The sequence below is a fragment of the Engystomops pustulosus genome, chromosome 2 (genome assembly GCF_040894005.1).
Source record: "Engystomops pustulosus chromosome 2, aEngPut4.maternal, whole genome shotgun sequence".
In the NCBI taxonomy this organism is placed as follows: Eukaryota; Metazoa; Chordata; class Amphibia; order Anura; family Leptodactylidae; genus Engystomops; species Engystomops pustulosus.
In genome coordinates this window covers 217,670,471-217,692,730 of record NC_092412.1, presented here as the reverse complement: position 1 = coordinate 217,692,730, position 22,260 = coordinate 217,670,471, and the positions used below count along the sequence as shown (strand labels likewise).

At 41.2% G+C, this 22,260-nt stretch overlaps 1 protein-coding gene across 1 annotated transcript in view; it reads left to right on the top strand.

The window, feature by feature from the left end:
- COL26A1 (collagen type XXVI alpha 1 chain) overlaps nucleotides 1-22,260 on the top strand; it is a 276,058-nt gene that overhangs the window by 236,350 nt on the left and 17,448 nt on the right. The window contains exons 5-11 of the mRNA XM_072138171.1: nucleotides 12,578-12,728; nucleotides 14,264-14,302; nucleotides 16,380-16,487; nucleotides 17,138-17,281; nucleotides 18,759-18,851; nucleotides 19,860-19,903; nucleotides 21,953-22,015. Coding sequence (XP_071994272.1) covers nucleotides 12,578-12,728; nucleotides 14,264-14,302; nucleotides 16,380-16,487; nucleotides 17,138-17,281; nucleotides 18,759-18,851; nucleotides 19,860-19,903; nucleotides 21,953-22,015 — 642 coding nt within the window. The remainder of the gene's footprint in view (nucleotides 1-12,577; nucleotides 12,729-14,263; nucleotides 14,303-16,379; nucleotides 16,488-17,137; nucleotides 17,282-18,758; nucleotides 18,852-19,859; nucleotides 19,904-21,952; nucleotides 22,016-22,260) is intronic.

The following is a 22,260-nucleotide window of genomic DNA, read 5'->3' as shown; positions in this document are numbered from 1 at the left end:
CTATGGGAGAGGTAACACATTGTAAAAAAAAATGGGGGATGGAAAGAAAACCTGCTGTTACAAAGTGGTTTCTCACTTTTACAATCAAATTTTAAAAAATACTGCCATAATTTTAATTAAGGCCCATAAATGGCCATTTCATATTTCTTATCTTAGGTTGTGCCCCCCACTCAAAAATAGTTTAAAATGGAATTTTCTCTAAAATAATGGATTGTAGAAAAACATGAATACTATGTCTGGAAAACATATATACTGCCTTATATAATGCGCTATTACTTGTGAGTGTGATTTGGTAGCTAATAGACTCCCTTTAAAGGACACCTGTCATCAGGTCCCTGTCATTAGTTCTGTCACCACTACCTGTTGGAGCAGCTCACAAGGATCCCATCCCAGCCTTTATCTAGTCAATTCATACATGAATCATTGTAAAATCATCTTTTCTTTATTATGTAAATGAGGTTGGTCACATGGTCAGAGGCAGTGATATCACCCCTGTTACCCCTCCCCTCTCCTCCCCCTGCTCATGTCTGTGTGTAATGTATAGTAAAGCATTGCTAGTGTGTGTGCTTTATCTGCTGACATGCTGCATCCTCCTAATACACAGAGACACAGACATCAGCTACACATGAATCTGACATGTTCTGCTATAACATGGCTGCCTGGAGCTGTTGTATCTCTCCTATACACACACAGGCTGCAGCTGGCGTGGCCGGCACCAGGAAGCACATGGAGGATCCATTACACCATTATACAGGCTGTCAGTAAAGCACTGGGGGTGTGGCTGTACCTCCCACTCATGAATAAGCTTGAATATCAGCTTGAATATGATAATGACTCATCGGACATCTCACAGGTCATTTGCATACAGCTTTAGGACCTCATTGCTTAAGTTTACAGGCATGTAGAGGGACAATGAAGGGATAGAGGCAATGCTCTCTAAGGGCAGTTTATGAAAATATATTTAGATTAGGGGGTAATTTTGCATGATGGGTTCTCTTTAAAGAGGAAATGCATCAAAACACAGCAATGTGAAGTACTCATTAATAGAGATGAGTGATCTTTATGGGGCTCATTTACTAAGGGTCGCGATGTGCACTTTTGTTGAACTGTGCACTTTTTCAGGGCTTAAAAGGACAGCTGCATGTGACACAAATCAGGGGGCGTGCCGTATTTAACTTTTATATTGTGTCGCAGGCCCTATGTTTAAGATATATCACAAAAAAGATGGTGAACTCTGTCGGACCTGAGTAGCACATTCATGATTTCAGACATACGATCTTAGTGAATCTGCATTATAGACGGACAATGCAATTTCCGTGAACTCCAGTGACCCTGTAATTGAATGTGCCCCTATGTCTGCATTCGGGCTCGACTTTCAGGTACAGCTGCCCGAACTGGACATATTGCCAGATTGGCAGACAAAGAGCCAATCCATTAAATGAATGCCCCTAGCCATGGCCATGATTGGCATGGGGAACTCAACATAATCTAAAACTATCCCTCAGTGTTCTTGGTTTTGGGTCTAAATCTTACCCCAAGCAGTCATCTGCTCGCGGTCCTCCTCTCCTCTGTGCATGCACCTAGTCCGTCGCTTAGTAAAGCCTTGTCTCTGGTGGGAGGTTTCCGATGCGATGAAGAGGGACGAGGTGGAAAAAAAAATCCTTGGTTTTATGAGAAACAGTTCAACCCATTTTGATATCAATGCAAAAATTTGCATAAAATTTGGATCAAAATTGTGACGTAACAGGGGAATAAACAGGAAAAGAAAACATATGAAACTGTGTGATGAAATATATGTGTGATAGCATTGAATGCATTGATGGAAATGGGCTGACAGGTCCTCTTTAAGTTAGCAATAAATAATTTTTATCAGCTCCAATCAGGTTGAATCCAATCAATTATCCAGATTAATCTATTTCATCATATGTGCTTTGAGTTATTTATTTCACACCATACATGGAAATGTTTTAAACGGATTCTAAATGCACTAGAGCTGAAATCAGACCCCCGGCTGACCATTGGTGACCCAGGCTAATCTTTAATATTTCTGACTAGGTAGCTGCAGAGGTCAGAGTGAGAGGCATGTAATTGGCCTATAACATCTAATTTACCTGGGACCTGTGAGCGTCTGCCTGTACCTATGCAACTGTATCTCTGCTGTAGAGTCAGGTCATGTATTTAGTCATGTATTTAGACAATTGCTATACAGGAAAACTTTCAGCTATGTTTATGGGGTTTGCCCATGAAAGAAAATTCTCAAATTTTAATAAGATAATTTTTAACCCCACAATTTTACTCAGTTTTATTGCTGTTTTGGCTCATATCACTCAATGATGGTCAGTGTAGTATTCCAGGGACTCTCAAGCAGATATAATGGGCAGATTTACTTACCCGGTCCATTTGCGATCCAGCGGTGCGTTCTCTGCGGTGGATTCGGGTCTTCCGGCGATTCACTAAGGTAGTTCCTCTGACGTCCACCAGGTGGCGCTGCTGCGCTGAAGTTCCCCGAGGCCCGCCGGAATGCACTGCAGTTCACTGGCCTATTCCTGGTGAAGGTAAGCGCGAGTCCCCCGACACTTTTTTTTTTAAATGCAGCATTTTTACCGAATCCGTTCGGGTTTTTGTTCAGCCACGTCCCACGATTTCCGTCACATGCATGCCGACGCCGATGCGTCACAATCCGATCGCGTGTGCCAAATTCCCGGGGCAATACAGGGAAAATCGGCGCAAATCGGAAATATTCGGGTAACACGTCAGGAAAACGCAAATAGGGCCCTTAGTAAATGACCCCCATTATGATTCTTGTGTGCTGTGCACTGACAATGTGCTTAGATTATCAGGTTCCAGGTTTATATACACTTTCATATTGCTTCTAAACATTCTATTAGTATCTGACACTTAAAAAAAGATATGAGACACGTCAGAAATGCTGAGATTCACAAGATGCATATTACACATGACTACTATCACAGCCACAACATACACAGCTCTTTTATGTGTCACCTATAATACTTACTGTCAGAGCTGCTGTGCCTCCCCCGGATAAAGATCTTATCTATCTTTAGCTTTATTTGCCTCACAAGCTGCCGGCAGGAAGTCAGTGTGTGTGTGTGTGAGCTCATCCTGGATTGCAAGGGTGGGGGCTAGAGACAGACAGCAGAGAGCATCTCAGCACAGTGCAGTGTCAGAAAGGAGAACAATCTGTCCGGCGACCCTAGAAGATACAGGGTCGGGTCTAGGTGCAACCAAAATTGTGTATACCAGGACTTATAGAGACACATTGGTATTATATCTGTGAAATGCTGTACTTTTCTAATAACGCGACCTGTGTAGTATACACGGCCAGAATACCATGGGGCAGGGGTGGCAAAAAAAGAACACTGCTTTTCACATGTTGCCTCCTCAGACCTGGAGACAACTAAGAATGTGGCACCCCATGGTCAGAGGAAGTAATGTCCCGTGGACCAAGGAGGCTATATGTTGTATCATGGCTGCGCAGGAACCATGAGCCACAGCAGGACAAGCATGCTTTCTTTCTGCCACCTCTGCCTATCCGGCACAAAGATTTCCCGAATATTCTTATATTCTACAAATTTGTATGGACACCCCACCCCCACCGAAAAAAATTAGTATATTAAGAAATATTCAGAAATACATCAAAGGATTACTGCACCTCTAAAAGACTGATCATGTTGCAATATAAGCTATACCAAAAATACATCCTGAGCGCAGAGACAAAATCTGATAATCCTGCATTAAAGATAATCAGATTTTAACTGTCTTTATCTCTTCCTCAAAATGGTAATGTTTTTGGCCATCCTTATAGCTTAGAACAATCCAACAATCATTTGCATAACCCTAGGGAACGAGACAATCTAACTCCTTCCCACTGCAGCACAGAGCAGACCAGACATTTCCACTGGGAAATCACAATTGATTTCAGGTTTAGATTAAAAACACAGATTTCATTCCAAAATTGCTTAACATCTATCTTCTTCTGTCCAAATCAATTTATCCACTTAAAAATTCATAAGAACAGTTAAGCAGACCCAGGAGCATATTTTGGACAAAAATCAGAAATCAATACATTGATTCTCCAAAAACCAAGCATTTACATAAGAATGTACTCCAAAGCTTGAGTCACTTTTAAGGATTCTCTATGATTTTATTCTTATTGTTGGGCAGTGAAATTTTCTTTCAGATATTTTGAACATTTCTCAAGACAATGGTCCCTGAAGACAGGGGCTTTTAGAGACAACTGAAAGCCCCTTTGCTAAAAACCCTGTGTGACCACTTGCTACTAATCTCTTGCAGTTATTGCAGTTATTTATTATTTATCACAAACCTTAACTTTATCTATATTATATTTTGTTAACAGTAACATATTTGTCATATAAAGTTTAGGTAAAGGGGTCGTCCACTTTACCTGATGTTTTTATAATATGTGTGTAAGTGTGGGGGGCAGGATATTAGGTAAATTACCAATATACATCTATTAAATGTTCTGTGCCACTTTCTTGAAATGTAAAGTTAAGCCCTTGGTTCCTATATGTCTTTTACCTTATCAGCTGCCATTTCTGATAATAAAACAGCAGCAGATAGAGGCTCATGTGATTCTAACCCTCCAGGGCCGGCGCCAGCGCTGGACATACCCAGGCAAGTTCTAGGGCCCAGAGCTACTGGGGGGGGGGCACATTAGGCTGTACACAAGGAGTCCATGGGGAGATGGGGCTATATCCAGTAAATCCATAGGGTGTGAGGAGGGCTTATATAAATAACCATGAGGGGGCTGTTTGGTATGATAAACAAGGGAATATTTAAGGACAGGAGACTCTTTCAGATTCTGAATTTTGAATGCTGCCACATGAGTTCACTGCAAAGAAGCCCACTGAGGTTCTTTCGCCTACTGAAACCTGGAGCTGACCATGACCAGTTGCCCTTCCAGGACCTTATGATAGTATTCATGAATACAAACTTAAAGCGGTATTCCCATCTTGTCATTGAATTAATTTGCCATATGTAAACATTTCTTTAATTGGATGTTATTAAAAAAAATGTTCCTCATAAATGTAGTCATTCTGTTCCTTAGAAACGAGATCAGCTTCCTCAGATACGACCACCTCACATTTAGGCAGCAGTGGCCAGACATGCGCTATTAAGCCCTGCCTGACCACCTGGATTCAGCAATTATTACCGGAGGACGTCTGTGGTGTTATAGCTCCCGGACATTTCATATACAAAAACTTTTTGTTTCTTTGTGCAATCCCTCCAGCAGAGGTGGCCGTATCCAAGGACACAGTTTTGTTTCTAATGGACCATATGGCTACATTTATGAGAAATTATTTTTCACACAGGAGTATTTTTTTTAATAACATCCAATTGAAAAAAATGTTTACATATGGCAAATTAATTCAATTAAATGTAAATGCCCAGATGGGAATACCCCTTTAAGGTCCTAGCAGCATGAATGCTCATGGACAGTTAGAGATCACCCACCTTTAATTACCTAATATCCTGCCCTCCCCACTCTTACGCCCACATTATAAAAAACATGAGGTAAAGTGGCCAACCCCTTTAACATCCTTGGTGAAATAGAGTTGTGAAAGGGGTAAATGGTAAAATGGTAACATCTGCTGTGATCTAGAGCAGTTATATATCTATATCTAGGGATTTTGAAGAGTTAAATAATAACTCTTGTGGTCTAAAGTTTTGAGGTTAAGAGGTTAGAAGTAACAACCCTTGTGATCTAGGGCACATATAAAGGGTTTTCTGTTTAAGGAAATCAAGCATCAAAATCTAGCATGATAAACCAGAGACACTCACTCATAGATGATAATTGTTGATAATTTTAAAAGTTGAGTTTAGAAGGAAGGAGGCCAGGAGTACAAAATTAAAAAAAAAAAATTGTCACAGGGACAAAAAAATTCAACTTCAACAAATTTAACTTAAAGAAAATCTACCATGAAAACCGAGGATCATAAACCATGGACACTTACACATTGATCCAGGCGCTGTGACTGTGCTAATCTTCTTAAATTTGTTATTCATGGCCTACTTCCTTCTACAATAAACTTTTAAAATGATGCTAATGAGGGGCTCTAGAGCCCCTCAGCTATATATTTTCACTGATTGTTACAATGAGCAGTAGGTCTCCCCTCCCCCCTGCACTGAGCTACTTCTGCTAGATTACACACGGAAGAGGAAGAAGGGAGAGACCAGGGGGAGACATGTTCTGCTCATTGTAAAAGCCTGTGAAACGACATCAATAGGGGCTCTGAATACATCCACCAGAGCCCCTCAGATTCATTAGCATAATTAAAAAAGTTGATTTTACAAGGAAGGAGGCCTTTGGCATTGTACAAAGGCTTTTTAAAAGCAAATTTGTCATTATCAGAAGTGGTTGTAATCTATGTATTATATAGATATTTTATCCTTTATTGTGATCCTGCTGAAAGCAAGTGCCAGTCATTTGTTAGGCTTATAGTGAAATTGCTGAATATAATTGAAATTGGTTAATTTGGTCATTTTATTGAAGATGCTGTGTAATGTACAGTATGTAGTACAAGTCATAGATTCATATTATAACTTTTCACAAGAACTTCCCCCGGGCTTTTCTTTTAGCTCTGAAGAATAATGAAAGCCTTACATTATGATGTGTCCATATCAGAACACAGTACCATACACTATAAATAATGTGTATTTTGGAAGTGACTAGATAAGAAACTATTCCAAATGTGTCCATAAGTATGATTAATTGTGTCGAGTAGACACAGTAAATGGATCCTAAGTGTCTAAGCATGCACAACCCTGGACAAAACCCCAACTTTCAAAGACAGATAAAAATATTAGGGGATTGTGTCCAACTTAGAGGAAAAAATGCCTAGTTGTTAAAAGCTCTCATGGGTAACTTTGGGGGAAATAGGGGTATTGTTTCTGATTGAAGTGACATAGGAATGGACCATATTGAGAATTATAATTCAAGCATGGGGTAAAGTAGACAAATTAGCTCATACTAGCAAAATCATAAACAATGGGGCTTATTTACTAAGGGTCTTGCGGATAGCACTTTCGTCAGCTTTTAGAAATTCAGGATTTGCTGTGACAGCTATTTAGAAGGGGATTGTGTTGCAAGCGATCGGATTTTGGCGCAATCGCGCCGACCTTCATGCGGCAGAAATTGGGGGGCGGTCTGTCGGACGATCCGACCGATTCGGACTCAGCGCAGGATTTACCTTTAAAATTGTGTCGCAAGATATGCAATTACATACATGGGGAAGAAGTCGAACTCCAGCGGACCTGAGCAGGGAATCGACACATGCAGGATATCGGGCACACGATCTTTGTGAATAGCTGCAAAGTTCATTCTCGTTGGACAACACTCCAATGTGCCCCAATGTTTCTAGGTGCTTGATCCTCATCAGTACAGAGCAGGGCTACTGGTCATATATCTCCAACACTGACAACACAAAATAAAACTGTCCATATAGGTGTAGTTGTAATCGAATAAGACTTTATATGTGTGAATGTAAGTGATCACGATATCAGAGCAAAAAGTTACATCTATTGGTCCAATGAAAGGCAGCTAAACTATTTTGGCCACATGTAATATCCATGCCAAAGACTTCCTCTGTCTTGCAATTGATTGAGCTACACCTGGTTCCTCGGCAACCCACTTCTATCCAGAAAACGGTTAACTTGAATGATAAACGGCCGGTCCAGTCAGCTGCTGCGGGAGGCATCCAGGAACTCTTTTATATACCTGCCCAGTTTGATTACTCCTTATACCTTTTCCTCTTTTCTGCTGGTCATTACTTTCCTATTCTGTGTATCTGACCTCTGTTATGTTTACTCAAATTCTTTCTACTAATTCTACATTTCCCCACATCTTGTTTTTTACCTGGTTCTGTACCATTTTGCTTGTTTGTCTATAGCTGTTTGTTCCTCTGTGTCCTCTTTTGTCTCTGGCTTCATCTTACCTGTCCTTTCCACCATCCAGCAGCTGCCAGACAGGATCTTTCAGGGTCTGTTAGCAGGTTCTTGATAGTGGGTTCACCCTTATCAGAGTGGTATATCTGCTTTTAGCAGGGCTGTAGCCTGTAGGCACATTGCAGGGAGAGTTTGCCACCACTTTGCTGGACACATTCCAGACACTACGGCACTGGAACTAGTAGCTGGAGTAGCGTTTTTCAGACCACTTTAAATATATAATATTTTATGTTCCATACAGCAGTTGTGCATGTGGCCAACAAAGTGGCATCCTCTATGCCTTGAAGAAAGAGGGTTCTGCCATACCCACCGAGGTTAAACTGTGGAACTCTCTGACGCAAAATAGCTGATAATTTGTACTTCTTTAAGAGATGACTAGATGCCTTTCTGGAGAACAAAAATATCATAGGTTATGGAAGCAATTTTTTTTAAATGGGATGTTGATTCAGGGAGTTATTCTGACTTCCAAATTGGTGTTTGAAATGGGTTTTATGCCTTGCTCTCGATCAACACCATAGGGCCATGTTTTGGAAACATTGATGGATCTATGTTTCTTTTCAATCTTCCTTGGTAATATGATAAACCCCTAAAGGAGAGAGGGTGCTATACAAGACAGCAGAACGGTTAAGATTTTTAGACTTATCGTGAGGGCAGTTGGGGCATGGAAAATTTTGTAAAGGGTCTCTTTTTATTGTATGGGATACAGTGGCGTAACTTGACGCTGAGGGGCCCCAGTGCAAAGTCTGTGCCAAGCCCCCGACTATAATGTATGGTTCATAGTACTAGTCTTCTCATATGGGAAAGTGAGACCTTATGGTCCGCCAAAGCCTTTTGGGCCCCGGTTGCGACCGCATCCTCTGCACCCCCTCAAGTTACGCCCCTGATGCGATATCCAGTCCACCACAGTGAGAAGCAAAGCAGAAAAGTGCACTACTTGGCTCATAGAGGGTGGTCTCGAGTAGGAACTCCCCTTCAAGACATCTATGTGCCCAAAATAGGTCATGTGAACAGGGGCTGTCATTTTGAGACTGAACTGGTTGCCAGGTGTTAAAGGGGAGGAAGTCTTGAGACTATGCTCATGAGTGTTGTCAGGCAAATTTCACTCAATAAGACCATAGAAACATTGGTATGATGCCATCCATGAATCACTACTTGGCTCCCAATATGCTGCTTATATTAATATCTGACTGGCTGTTAAAATCCCAACCCCAGCAGTGTTACTGTATATCTGCCATGTTTGTACAACAGCCCCCATGTGCTTTTTATGATGAGTTTAGCAAGCAGATGGCCCTATGGTGGGAGGCATTTATGAAAGTGAAATTAAATATAAATAGGATTTATGTTAGAATTACATAACAGTGACTCATGGGGGATTGCTCATTGTCTGCCGTTATCATTCTTCAGTACTTTTTCTCTCTCAAACATTTCATATTGTTGCATAGCGGGTGGAGTAGACACATATTGTTCTTATAACTTGGGTGTACAAACTCTGTTCTTGCCTTGATCTTAGAACTGAATGATAGGATCATCATTTAGCTTAGACACATGCATATATGTCCAAACCAAATGGATTCCAGGTGATCCCTGCAAAGCCAGATCTCATTTATTCCATGGTGTGAACTGTTAGTACATCAATAAGGTAGTCAACAATTAATAATTGTTGTCCCATGAATTATTAGTTCTTCAAGATTTAAGAGTCCTTGTGGATATGGAAAATTTCTTGTAGTTTTCACATCTATTTATAATAACAACAATTTATAATAAGGTCTGGTTCCCTCAGGAGCTGAACTTTTTATTTAATTGTACAAGTTTAAGATTCTATTTTATGCTTTTGTAGAGGGTAAATATTGTCAGTAGAAATACCCCTTTAAATGATTATTCTGTTTATCTGCATTCACCACTAGGTGGAACTTTGTAGGGCCTCAATTTTAAACTACATTAAAAGTTCATATGGTGAACTCCTAGGGTTTCTGTAGATTAAGTATGCCGAAAGAAATTTTATAATCTCAGTCCCTTATACAAACAGGATTATTTATTATATGATAATGGTGCTGCCCCTCTGACACCGTCCATTACAATAATTGGCTCCAGCCTATTGATGAATCCAGTGCAGCATCCAGTAGAAGACCAGGCATAGAAATAGTGCGCAACATGAAAACTTTCACCCACCGTCCACCATGCGTAAAGGGGTAAATAATCTCAAGTGCTGGTGGGTCGCTAGCATTTGCAGTTTTCTGGCATAGAAGCCCTGATAAATTTCCCCCAATGTCTGTTCTGAGTTTTATCTGGGAGTAGTAATAGTGCTGTAAGATTCCCATGACTCACACAATGGGCAGATTAATCATACGCCGACCCAAAAACTGGCGTAGCAGCACTGATAAATCTAGTGTGTGATGGATACAGTATCTCCACAGATACTATTGTAAAAGGCTTCTCATTGCTCTTCCCAGCCATTACCCTGGAATAAATGATAGAGAGAAACTCACCACAAGCAGGAAGAAGAGTAGACTCTAGACAAATATCAAAAACAGGTGTCAAATAATCATTGCCTCCTTCTGATATCTGTGTGAACTGTATAGAAAATCTCCATAGTATTTCTGTAAGTTAAAGTTTCACACAAGAGCTGATAGGGAGAAACTCACCAGAAACAGGAAGCAAAGGAAGGTGCATATGTCAGCTAGAGGCATAATTAGGGGCTCAGCATAAGGGGGCAAGCCCACCCAAGTGGACCCCCTACCCACTTGTACCAGTATTCCACTAAACAGTAACCATATAGTGGTAGATACTGGTTCTCCTCTCCACTCCTTATTAATAGATCAGAGGATCTCTTCTATCTCTATTGAAGGTCATAGAAAAACACAGCTGATTGCCTGCCTATTCAATTAGCTTTGCTCCCCAGCAAGACAGGGGCAAAGCTCCTCAGTGGGCCTCTCAAAGTCTCAGGGTCCCATAGCCATGGCTCTCCTTTCCCCACCCCGATAGCTACACCTGTAATGTCAGCTAATCCTTGTGTAGACTCACATTGCATACCTCTTTGTCACCTTTAAAAGGCCAGCGCCACATTAACTGGCGCTGGCCATTTTCAGCAATATTATTTAAGCCTGCCTGTGTCTACGCCTTAGAGAAAGCTCCCCTGCGATATTCCTGCGTGTTCCTGCTCCCGAGTTCCCCTGTTCCTGTGTCCTATGTGTTCCTGCCTTCCAGTTCCTGTGCTCCTGTGTGTTCCTACGTTCCAGTTCCTGTGCTCCTGTGTGTTCCTACGTTCCAGTTCCTGTGCTCCTGTGTGTTCCTACGTTCCAGTTCCTGTGCTCCTGTGTGTTCCTATGTTCCAGTTCCCGTGCTCCTGTGTGTTCCTGCGTTCCCGTTCCGGCGCCCTGTGTGTTCCTGCATTCCAGTTCACCTGCTCCTGTGTGTTCCTGCGTTCCAGTTCACGTGCTCCTGTGTGTTCCTGCGTTCCTGTTCCTGTGCTCCTTTGTGTTCCTGCGTTCCTGATCCTGTGCTCCTGTGTGTTCCGGGCCATTCCTGTGTTCGCGTTCCAATCTGTCTGTACCTCCCGTTGTTGACCCCAGATTGGACTTGACCTTGCATCGCTGCTGTCTGTCCTTACCCTGACCCTGTGCCTGAACCTGACCTCAAGACTGTCTTCTGCTAAGGTACCTCGACTGCCACCAAGGGCTAGTCGCACCTGTGGAACGACCTGGTGGCACCCTGCCCCCACAAGACCATCCCGCTTTGCGGCAGGCTCTGGTGAAGACCAGGTGCCACTTAGATTCCGGTCTCAGGTGTCGGTTAGTACCACCTCGCGCGGTAGTCTAGAGGATCCACTGATCCCGAACCCTGACACTCTTCTCTAAGTGTGTGCTGTGTGGAGGATCTCCAGTGCATTTCTATGAGCTAAAGTTTTATATTGCTATATCCTGCCTTAAAGGGGTTGTTCACTTTAAGCAAAAAATTCATATGGTTTGTGTAAGGAAAACTTATACAATTTTCCAATATCAATTCTGCATCAATTCCTTGTAGTTTTTTAGAGGTCTGTTGCTGTTCTGCTATAGAAAGCTTCTGTGTTTACTTCTGCTGGATAGAAATCTGTCCATGATCAAGTGATGTCACACAGGTGTGCGGCTCGTTAGTATCACACAGTGTAATAAGAGCTATGTGATATAACGAGCTGTGCACCTGTGTGACCATGGACAGATTTTTATCCACTGGAAGCAAACATAAGTTTCCTATAGAATGACAGCAAGCAGAGATCTAGAAAACCATGAAGAATTGATACAGAAAGTATATTGGAAAATTGTATAACTTTTCATTACACAAACCATATCAAATATTTTCTGAAAGTGGACAACCCCTTTAAGTTTGTAAGAGCTGATATGAAGAAAGTCACCAAAGACCTGAGGTAGGAGAAACTCTCCACAGGTAGCCAAGACAGCTGCATATGTCATCTAATCATTGTACTGAATCTCATTGCCTTCCTCTGTTATCAGTGTATGCTGTGTGCAGCATCTCCAGTGTACTTCCACAAGCTAAAGCTTCACTTTCTTGGTAAATGATCAACATTCACTAAAACTTACATTTTTATTATTTCAAGATTATCACACTGCAAGCAGCAGAGAAGCCATCAGACAATGACCTGCCCATCACAAGAAGCACTGCCGTTTGGAATGAGGACTACTTACCAGATGCCATTCCTCTCCTCAGCCCAGGAACCATATTCAGGAAATCAATCAAATCTACACTAGGTGGGAACAAAGATAATGTTAAACAACAATCACTATTAAACTGGTCAAATTTGAACCACATTCATCCCTTATTATCTTCCATTTATACTGTATACAACATTCTGATTTGTTATTGGGAAATAATGGCTTTTAAAATTCAAGGGATTTTCCAGGCCAAGCCAAATATGATTGCGGCCAGGGGGAAAAACAACTGAAGAGAAAGAAGATCCCGGCACTCACGAATAGAGATGGAGGATGGCCAGTTAGAAATAAGATTCTTCTTTATTCAAAAGAAGAAAACACGATGCATACACATAGCACAAACGACCTACGTGTTTCGGCAACAAGCATTACTCATGGTAAAAACAATTAAGGGGGAAAAACAATTAAGACTGGCACAAAGCCCAGCCATATACAGTGGGCAAAGCCAGAAAATAGCCCTAGCAACCGCTTAAAGGAGTTTTTCCACGAACCATAGTTAGGCCCTATCCACAGGATAGGGTCTAACTTGCTGATCAATGGGGGTCTTTCCCGAGATCGCGCATCTTGGCCGGAGTTACTGCGCATGCGCAGAACTCCGGCTTCTCGGACGAGGGCGCGCAGCTGCCAGGAGCTGCGCGCCGAAGATCACAGGGTAGGCGGGGGAAAGCAGCTACTGGGGCGTGGAGTAGCCGCGCTGTGTAGCCTCGTGTCCGGCTACTCCACGCCCCGGTAGCCGCTTAATTAAATTAACATATTAGGGCAATAAAGTTTATGCTAGGCTAGCGGGGACGTGAGGATTAGCTCTAAAAAGGGCTATCCTCACGTCCCATACATCCACCTACCACCCGATCTACCTTTATAGGTAGATTCGTGGTGGTAGGTTCCCTTTAAAGGAAATCTACAACTGACTGGTATATACCTGTATTTACCCTTAGTGCTGAGGGGTCGCTCCCAGCAGGTTGAATACAGCTGAGTTTAATAATAAATTGGCTAAAAATTTACTTTAATCATAATTTAAATTGAGTTTAAGTGCTCAGATGGGCATCACCAGAGCCGCTCACAAGCATTGACGCCTCCCTTCTCTCTCAGCATTCTTCCCTGCCAAAACCTTGTGGAAGCATAGCAAGGTATAGGAGTGAAGCTCCTCATAAGATATTAATTGTATTCACCTTGCTGAAGCCTTAAGAGTCAATACAGGTAGATTTCCTTTAAATAGCAAAATGTGGCAATATTTCAGCAGTCAGTATTACAAAAGTCAGCGCAAGCATTGTATAATATGAATGAGTTCCAACTATGGAGCAGATTCATTGTAAGGGGAATATTTTTAAGTAATTTTTTTTTTCTGAAATTTAGTTTGCAGCAATGAAAATAATGAAACATATTGATGAATAATCTTATCTTTACAAATATATTTCATTTAAACAGAAAAAAAATGCACTTTCATGAGAGAGGAGACCACAGCACTGGCAAATGAATGACTACATACCTGACTGTACATATAGGGAAAGGCTTTTTATATTTTCACATATGCACTAAAATAATAATAAAGACAAATGCTCTTATCATCTGTATAGGTTCCAAAGGAGATAATATTGAAGATAAGAAGTCACGAGGTAATGTAATAAATAAAACATTTATAATGTGCTAACACATTGAAGAACAATTTACACACGTTATTTTCTTTCCTGAGATACGTGTTAGAGCATGGTGTGATATTTTTCTGTCCTTTGTGATGCTCCTTTAAAAAAAAATTCCAGGTGTGAACAAACATGATTTTGTTGAGTTCTATTGCAAGCTGCTTGGAAAATCAGTTAAAGGAAAGCTACCACCAGGAATCTGTTCTAGGGAAAGGGGGTGATTTGGACTTTTAATATTTTATTAATTTTTTACATTTTTTTTCCTTTTTTTTTCCTTTTTTTTCACAATTTCTTAGACCATCTAGGGTACATTAACTAGATCAGACTAGATGGTCTGATCGTTCCTACCATATACTGCAATACTACTGTATCGCAGTATATGGCATTTCTGCACACTGTACTTTACATGAGCCACTGGCTCATTGTAATGAATAGGCAGAAGCCATTCGGCCTCGGGTCAAGCGAAGACCCGAGGCTACCATGGCTTTACATGAGCCACTGGCTCATTGTAATGAATAGGCAGAAGCTATTCAGCCTCGGGTCAAACAAAGACCGAGGCTACCATGGCAACCAATTGCCGCCTCCTGATGACGTTCGGGGCAGCCGACGGCAAACAACAGGTTAACACCCGCAATTGGAGCAAGCACCAACCATCTCTGTATTAAGAGGGCTCGGCCTGTGAGCCCTCTTCATACACCCTTCATAGCTCCGTGGCGGATATATCCGCTTAGCGGTGGTACAGCAGAGGCTACGGGATTGTGGTGTAGCGTTTGCACCCACAACCCGGAGTAAATACTTCACGCCCCAGTAACCTCTGCCGATAATTTGCATATTAGTTTAGATCAGGTTAGGAAGGATTAAAGTATTAGCGAAAGATAGTTTTGTCCTTCGGTGGGAAGGAGGAACCTACCATTGGATCTACCATAATAGGTAGATTCCTGTTGGTAGATTTCCTTTCATTTTCAGGCTGATCACCATATGCACAAAAAATGTGCTGAAAAACCTCACGTCGGCTTATACACGAGTCAATTTAAAAAAATATATATATACTCACCCTCCGGTGCCCGGATCCACCGGCGGCGGCTACCCAATACCCGGCAGCGGCTCCCGGAGTTCAGCACATTAAATAAATAAACTTAGTTCTCACCTTCCGACGATGCTCACCCCCGATCCTCGGCGCCGGCTTCCAATCCTCGGCGGTGGCTCTCGATCCCCGGCGGCGGCTGTCTTCTTTCTTTTTTTGGCGGCGGAGTTGCGTCCATGCGATCTCCCCGCCGGCGCTCACTATGATGCGGCGGTGTGACGTCATCAGCGGCGACACCGCCGCATCATAGTGAGCGCCGGCAGGGAAGTTGCATGGATGCGACTCCGCCGGCAAGAGAAGAAAGAAGACAGAAGCCGCTGCCGGGGATCGAGAGCCACCGCCGAGGACCGGGGGTGAGTATTGCCGGAAGGTGAGAATTAAGTTTATTTTTTTAATGTGCTCAACATACAGGGGGGCAGGCTGGCTGTATACATGAGGGGCAGGCTGGCTGTATACATGAAGGGGCAAGGTGGCTGTATACACGAAGGGGCAAGGTGGCTGTATACATGAAGGGGCAGACTGGCTGTATACATGAGGGGCAGGCTGGCTGTATACATGAGGGGCAGGCTGGCTGTATACATGAAGGGGCAGACTGGCTGTATACATGAAGGGGCAGACTGGCTGTATACATGAAGGGGCAGGCTGGCTGTATACATGAAGGGGCAGGCTGGCTGTATACATGGAGGGGCAGGCTGACTGTATACCACTTGGGGCTGGCTGTATACTACACCCTCGGCTTATACTTGAGTCAATAGGTTTTCCCAGTTTTTGGTGGTAAAATTAGGGGTCTTGGCTTATACTCGGGACAGCTTATACTCGAGTATATACGGTACTTTATTAGCTTAAATTAAAGTTTTAATCCGAAAGCTATGTATTGTTAGGCTTTTTTTTTTGTTTTAACACCTTTTGGAAGTACACAACGTTAGTGATTTTTAATTTGTTTTATATTCGCTATTGCATTTTTTAAAGGGTTGCCTGGAATTCCTGGACCACCTGGTTCTATTGGACCTGTGGGTTTACCTGGTTCCAAAGGAGATCGTGGAGAAGTGGGTAAAGCTGGTCCTACTGGTCCCCAAGGTAACTGGTACTAAAAATATACTTTTTTAATGCAGATACAGAAAAAAACACTCAATTAGACCGTTTCCACTGTGACATCTGTCCATTCAAAAACAGTGATAGTTTTTCTGGGGATAAACAGTATTTATGGTCATTCCTCATCCAACACTAGATAATAATAATAATTCCTTTAATAATCCGAGACAGGGATAGCGGGAGCACCCGTGACACACCTCAACTTGTGTGAATGTCTCAAACAAGCAGTACAACATTTGTGGAAATAGAAAATGCTGCATTATGGTCTTAAATAACCATTCAAAGGATTCCTATTGCATCATTAGTTTTGTAACCAGAATACAGATTCTTAACACTATTTAGCCAATAAGGTATCACACACATTCCTTGGTCTGTCTGTATTGCCTTCCCAATGGTTAACATGAACTTTATAGCAGATGTTGCATATTGCATTTCGTAAATCCAAAATGCATAATGAAAATGGATACAACTTTAATTGTTATAAAAGTACCTACTTTAAAAACTCCTTCATAACCTTGGCTCCAACATGTGGGTGATGAGGGCACCTGATCCGCATGACACATTGTGAACTTATGTTCTTCCACATAACATGTAAAAATCAAATGGCTGATTAATGTCATTTTAATTTATTGTAGGGCCTAGGGGACCTCAAGGGCCAAAAGGAGAGAATGGAATTCCAGGACCACCAGGTCCTCCAGGGCCACCAGGACCACCAGGTGTTCCAATATCTTTACCAGAGGGTGTTTTGTATTCATTACAACCTAATTCAGAGAAAAACAGTGAGTATTTGTTTTCTTACCATGGAGTGCTCCAGATTTTATGTTGGATATAAATATATAGTATACACACAGCACATACTATACACGCACAGTATACCCAGTCTATATTATAGTATCTTAGTTTATACGGTTAAAAAAAGATGTCCATGTCCATCAATTTCAACAAAGAAAGTGAAGGGATTGGATGAGGAAGGGGAAACAATTCTACATGTTATTAATGTTATTTAGGTGTAAGAAGGCATCTAGACCCTTCTTGAAGCTATCTGCTGTCCATCCTGTGACCAGCTCCTGAGGCAGGCTATTCCACAGGTTGACATTTATCATAGTAAAAAAACCCTGTTGCCTCTGGTGTTTAAACCTTGTTTTCTCCAGACAGAGACAGTGTCCCCTTGTCTTTTGATTTGATTTAATCTGGAAAACCTTTCCGCCATATCTTTTGTATAGACCATTCATATGTTTATTTATATAAATCCATCATGTCCCATCTAAGATGTCTCTTCTCAAGGCTAAATAAATCTAGTTGTTTTAATCTTTCCTTATAACTTAGACCCTCCAAGCCCTTATCATTTTTGTGGCTCCAGGGCATCCTTTTCTAGACCGGTGCCCGGAACTGGAGGGCATATTCTAGGTGGGGCCGAACCAATACCCTGTACAGTGGTAATATTACATCCCTATTCCAAGAGTCTATACCACTTTTGATACATGACAAGATAGCTTTAGAGGTAGCTGATTGGCATTGCATGCCGTTATTTAATTAATAATCTACTAGTACACCCAGGTCCTTTTCCACAAGGGACTCTCCCAGATTTACTCCCCCAATGACATATTTTGCATGTGGATTATTATCCCCCAGGTGCATAACCTTACATTTATCCACATTGAACCTCATTTGCCAACTGGATAACCCAACACTCACGTCACCCTGCAGCCTATGAACATCCTCCATAGACTGTATTACACTACACAGTTTGGTGTCATCTGCAGAAAATAGACAAAGCATCATTAATTCCTACCTCTATATAATTAATAAATAAATTACATAATATATTTTTTAGGTTTCATTCATAATCAGCTGCTTAAAAAAATCTGTCAACCCCCAAATCCCCCCACAAGTAAAATCAGTATCATGTAGGTAACTTTATATGCACTCCAGACATACTTTCCCTGTTTCCTACTGATCTGTCATTTAAGTGAAAGGTCAATTTCCATTTTCGTGTAGAAGAGCTTTTTTCATGTACCAGTGGTGTTGCCATGCTGTTTGCAGGTGCACCTTTTGTCAATTATTGTGTAAAATGGCACCAAAAGAGGAAACTTTTCGTAAAAATACAATTATAATCAATGAGGAAACAGAAAAGTTTATAAAGTGCCCTTCATAAGCTGTTAAGCAGGAATGAATAATTGTATCATTCTATAACATCCTAAAATTATATATACTTCTGACTTATTTGTTTTAACCTAATAATTTTTTCTCTTATAGATGCAGACCCACATTTGGTATCTACTATAACAGATACAATAATGTCAGGACTTCCAGGACCTCGTGGCCCACCAGGACCTGTTGGCCCACCTGGTAAATTCATTTGAATAATCTTTATTATTATAACAACTGCAATAGTTTTTTTTTTAAATATCTTTCAGTGCAGTGTTGGTTCTTTCTTCGTGGCCTTTGTCAAAATTAAAACCATAGTGGACTATAAAAAAGTGCACTCAAACAAATGAGTAAGTCATAGCCAGCATCAAGATATCAAACTACCAAAAGAAATATCTGCTTCCATAAAACATTGTCAATTTACATTACCATTACATTACGTTCCCCTACTTAAGAACACCCAACTTACAAGATGACTCCTAGTAACACACGGACTCCTCTGCCCACTGTGACCTCTGGTGAAGCTCTCTGGATGTTACTTTAGTCCCAGGCTGTAATGATCCGCTGTAAGGTGTCTGTAATGAAGCTTTATTGATAATCCTTCTTCCGATGAAAGCACAACATTTTTAAAAATCTATTTGTGACTGGGACAAAATAAATTTGTCTTGAGTTATACTAGCTCCGACTTACATACAAATTCAACTAAGGAACATACCTAAAGAACCTATCTTGTATGTAACCCAAGAAATGTTTGTATATAATAAACGTACATGGAATATCAAATTGTCATCTAACACCCCACAGATAAAATGTTCTAAGAAACTGATACACAGAGAGTGGAACAGAAAGCAGACAGTTCTGTTCTCCATGTCGTGGCTAACTAAGGTTACTGCAGATCAGATTCCATCCAAGAGAATATGGTCTATGTTTTAGTGACTTAATTGTGCCATTGGACAGACAACTGAGCTGTCTACTTCCTCTTCCACTCTTAGCTGCTAAAACAGCTGATCTGTGGGTGTGCTTGGTACTGGACCCCATCAATCTGTTATTGATAAGCTTTCCTCAGGATGGGTTATCAATACTTTTAACCCAGAAAACAATTTTCAAAACATTGTAAAATTGCTATTTTTTAATAAACTGGTATGTTATTTTAATTATCAAAATAATTCTAAATAATATTTGGAATTATTCTTATTTTTCTACATTCAGGGCCAAGAGGGCTTGCTGGACCAATGGGTACTCCAGGGCAACAGGTGAGCAAAGGAAAACAAAATGAAAATCTGTGCTTTTACATGATATTATAATATACTAGAACCTTTGGGCTCAAGAATTAATATTTAGGGTCAAATTTATTTATTGCTATCATGTGTAATTTCTGTATTATTTTCAGTTTTTTTGCTTTTATGATTTTTTTTCAGATTTTCAGTTTTTTTGCCTTAATGATTTTTTACCCTTATAATCATGAAGTTCACAATCTGTTCCTGTGTTTCTGTTGGCTGGATAACCAGCAAAATCTATAGAAGAATATCTGAGAGATAGTTTAAGATAACCATGTATAGTAGCATTGAAGCTATAGGAAAAGGAGCATGAGAAGAGTTAAATGTTTGGCTTGAGTAAGATGCCTATTTCATGTCTTGTCAGAAAATGCTAAATGTTTATAGAATATTTTCTTAAAATTTTGTAGGTTAGGTGACTATAGCAGTGGAATATTTTTGTAATCCACTTAGTTTACATTTTACATTAGTTTACATTATGTTATGTCATTATAGGGGTATTCCCACAAAGACAAGTTTCTTATATGTACTCAGCACAACAAAATAACACATTCTCTAATTCACTGTTATTAACAAAAATGCAGCATTTCACAGATATAAGTCCAACCTGTCTCTATCAGTCCTGCTGTACACTATTTCAGTTGCCCCTAGACAAGACGCAGTAACTTCTGGTGGGTGAACACCATCTTGGATGAGACTGTGCACATGCTATTTCTGTCAGTCTATGGCTGCTATGTGGCTGTAGCCACGCCCCGTGCACGGAGCTCACACTGATTCACTTCCTGGCAGGAGATTGTGAGGAGAGAGAAGCTGCAAACTGCAAGCTACAAGAAGATAAGTGATCCGAGGGAAGGGGGAGGCAGGCACATATTTGTGACAGGTAGCAGAGCTAAAAGTGTAACAGTGTAATGGTCTATCAGCCTCTGTGTAATCTCATGCATCTCTTATCTGACTCATCTCTATTTCCATGTGTCAGTGTGTTAGTACAATGTCAGATGCCATTTGAAAGTGCATATACACCTTGTACCCTGATAATCTAACCAAATTGTAACCCAACAGAGCTAGATGGGTCATATTGGGGGTCATTTACTAAGGGCCCGATTCGCGTTTTCCCGACATGTTACCCAAATATTTCCGATTTGCACCGATTTTCCCTGAATTGCCCCGGGATTTTGGCGCACGCGATCAGATTGTGACGCATCGGCGCTGGCATGCAAGCGACGGAAATCGGGGGGCGTGGTCGAATGAAAACCCGACGGATTCGGAAAAACCGCCGCATTTAAAAAAAAAAATTGGTCGCACGCGCCATACTTACATGCATCAGGAAGAGATCAGTGAACTCCGAAGCAACTCGGCGGACCTCGGCGCAGCAGCGACACCTGGTGGACATCGAGCGCAGGACCTTCATGAATCACCGGAAGACCCGAACGCTCGTCAGAGAAGCCGCCGCTGGAACGCGAATGGATCGGGTAAGTAAATGTGCCCCATTGTGTCTGCTTAGAAAGGCCCTGAGGAACCGAGGGAGAGATAGGACCTAAAACAGCAGTAAAACTGAGTAAAATTATTAAGTAAAGGATTAAAATGATCTTTATTATGTTAACAAACTAGGTGATAGAAATGTGAGAATTTTCTTTTGTGGGAAAACCCCTTTAAGTGACATAACATAAGTTTTTGTGTAAATTTCTAAAATCTCTTTATGAGAGCATCAGATATCAAGGTTTTTGTGTTTTTAGTATTTCGTGCTCAAGTTTACGGTAGGTTTAGAGAAATCATGGGAAGATGAATCTTTGATTGGTGGTTTTACCTCTTTTGTGTATAATATTTCTTAAAGTGCTTGAATTGGTCAGCTTAGCTTTCAGAGTTCTAATCCAAGTAATAATAATGGTCATATTAACTTTTAAAAATTGATCGGTGACACATGACTGGACATCAGACAAATCCATGAAGTCTATTTGCAGGTTTGTGTTGCAGAGCAATTTAACTGTCCTCATCCATTAAAGCTTCAGTTGTCTCAAACTTATTTTTCAGGGTAAAGCAGGGCATCCAGGTCAGCCGGGATTAAAGGGTCAAAAAGGTGACCAGGGGAACAAAGTAAGTATATTGCTTTGTGACAAAGAAAAAATGAAAAAAGGAGTTTACCATCCCCTGTATTTCCTCTCCTTGCCTTGAGCAAAGAACAATCCCCCATTGCCTCAGGAAGCAGACATAATCATCAGAATATTGGAGAGATGATCCACACCATTCATTAAAATACTTTTAAAACATTGTCCAAGAAAACATGGTTTCAGGTTTAGGACCCTTAGTTTGTTCTAAACAATACTTAAAAGGGTTCTCCT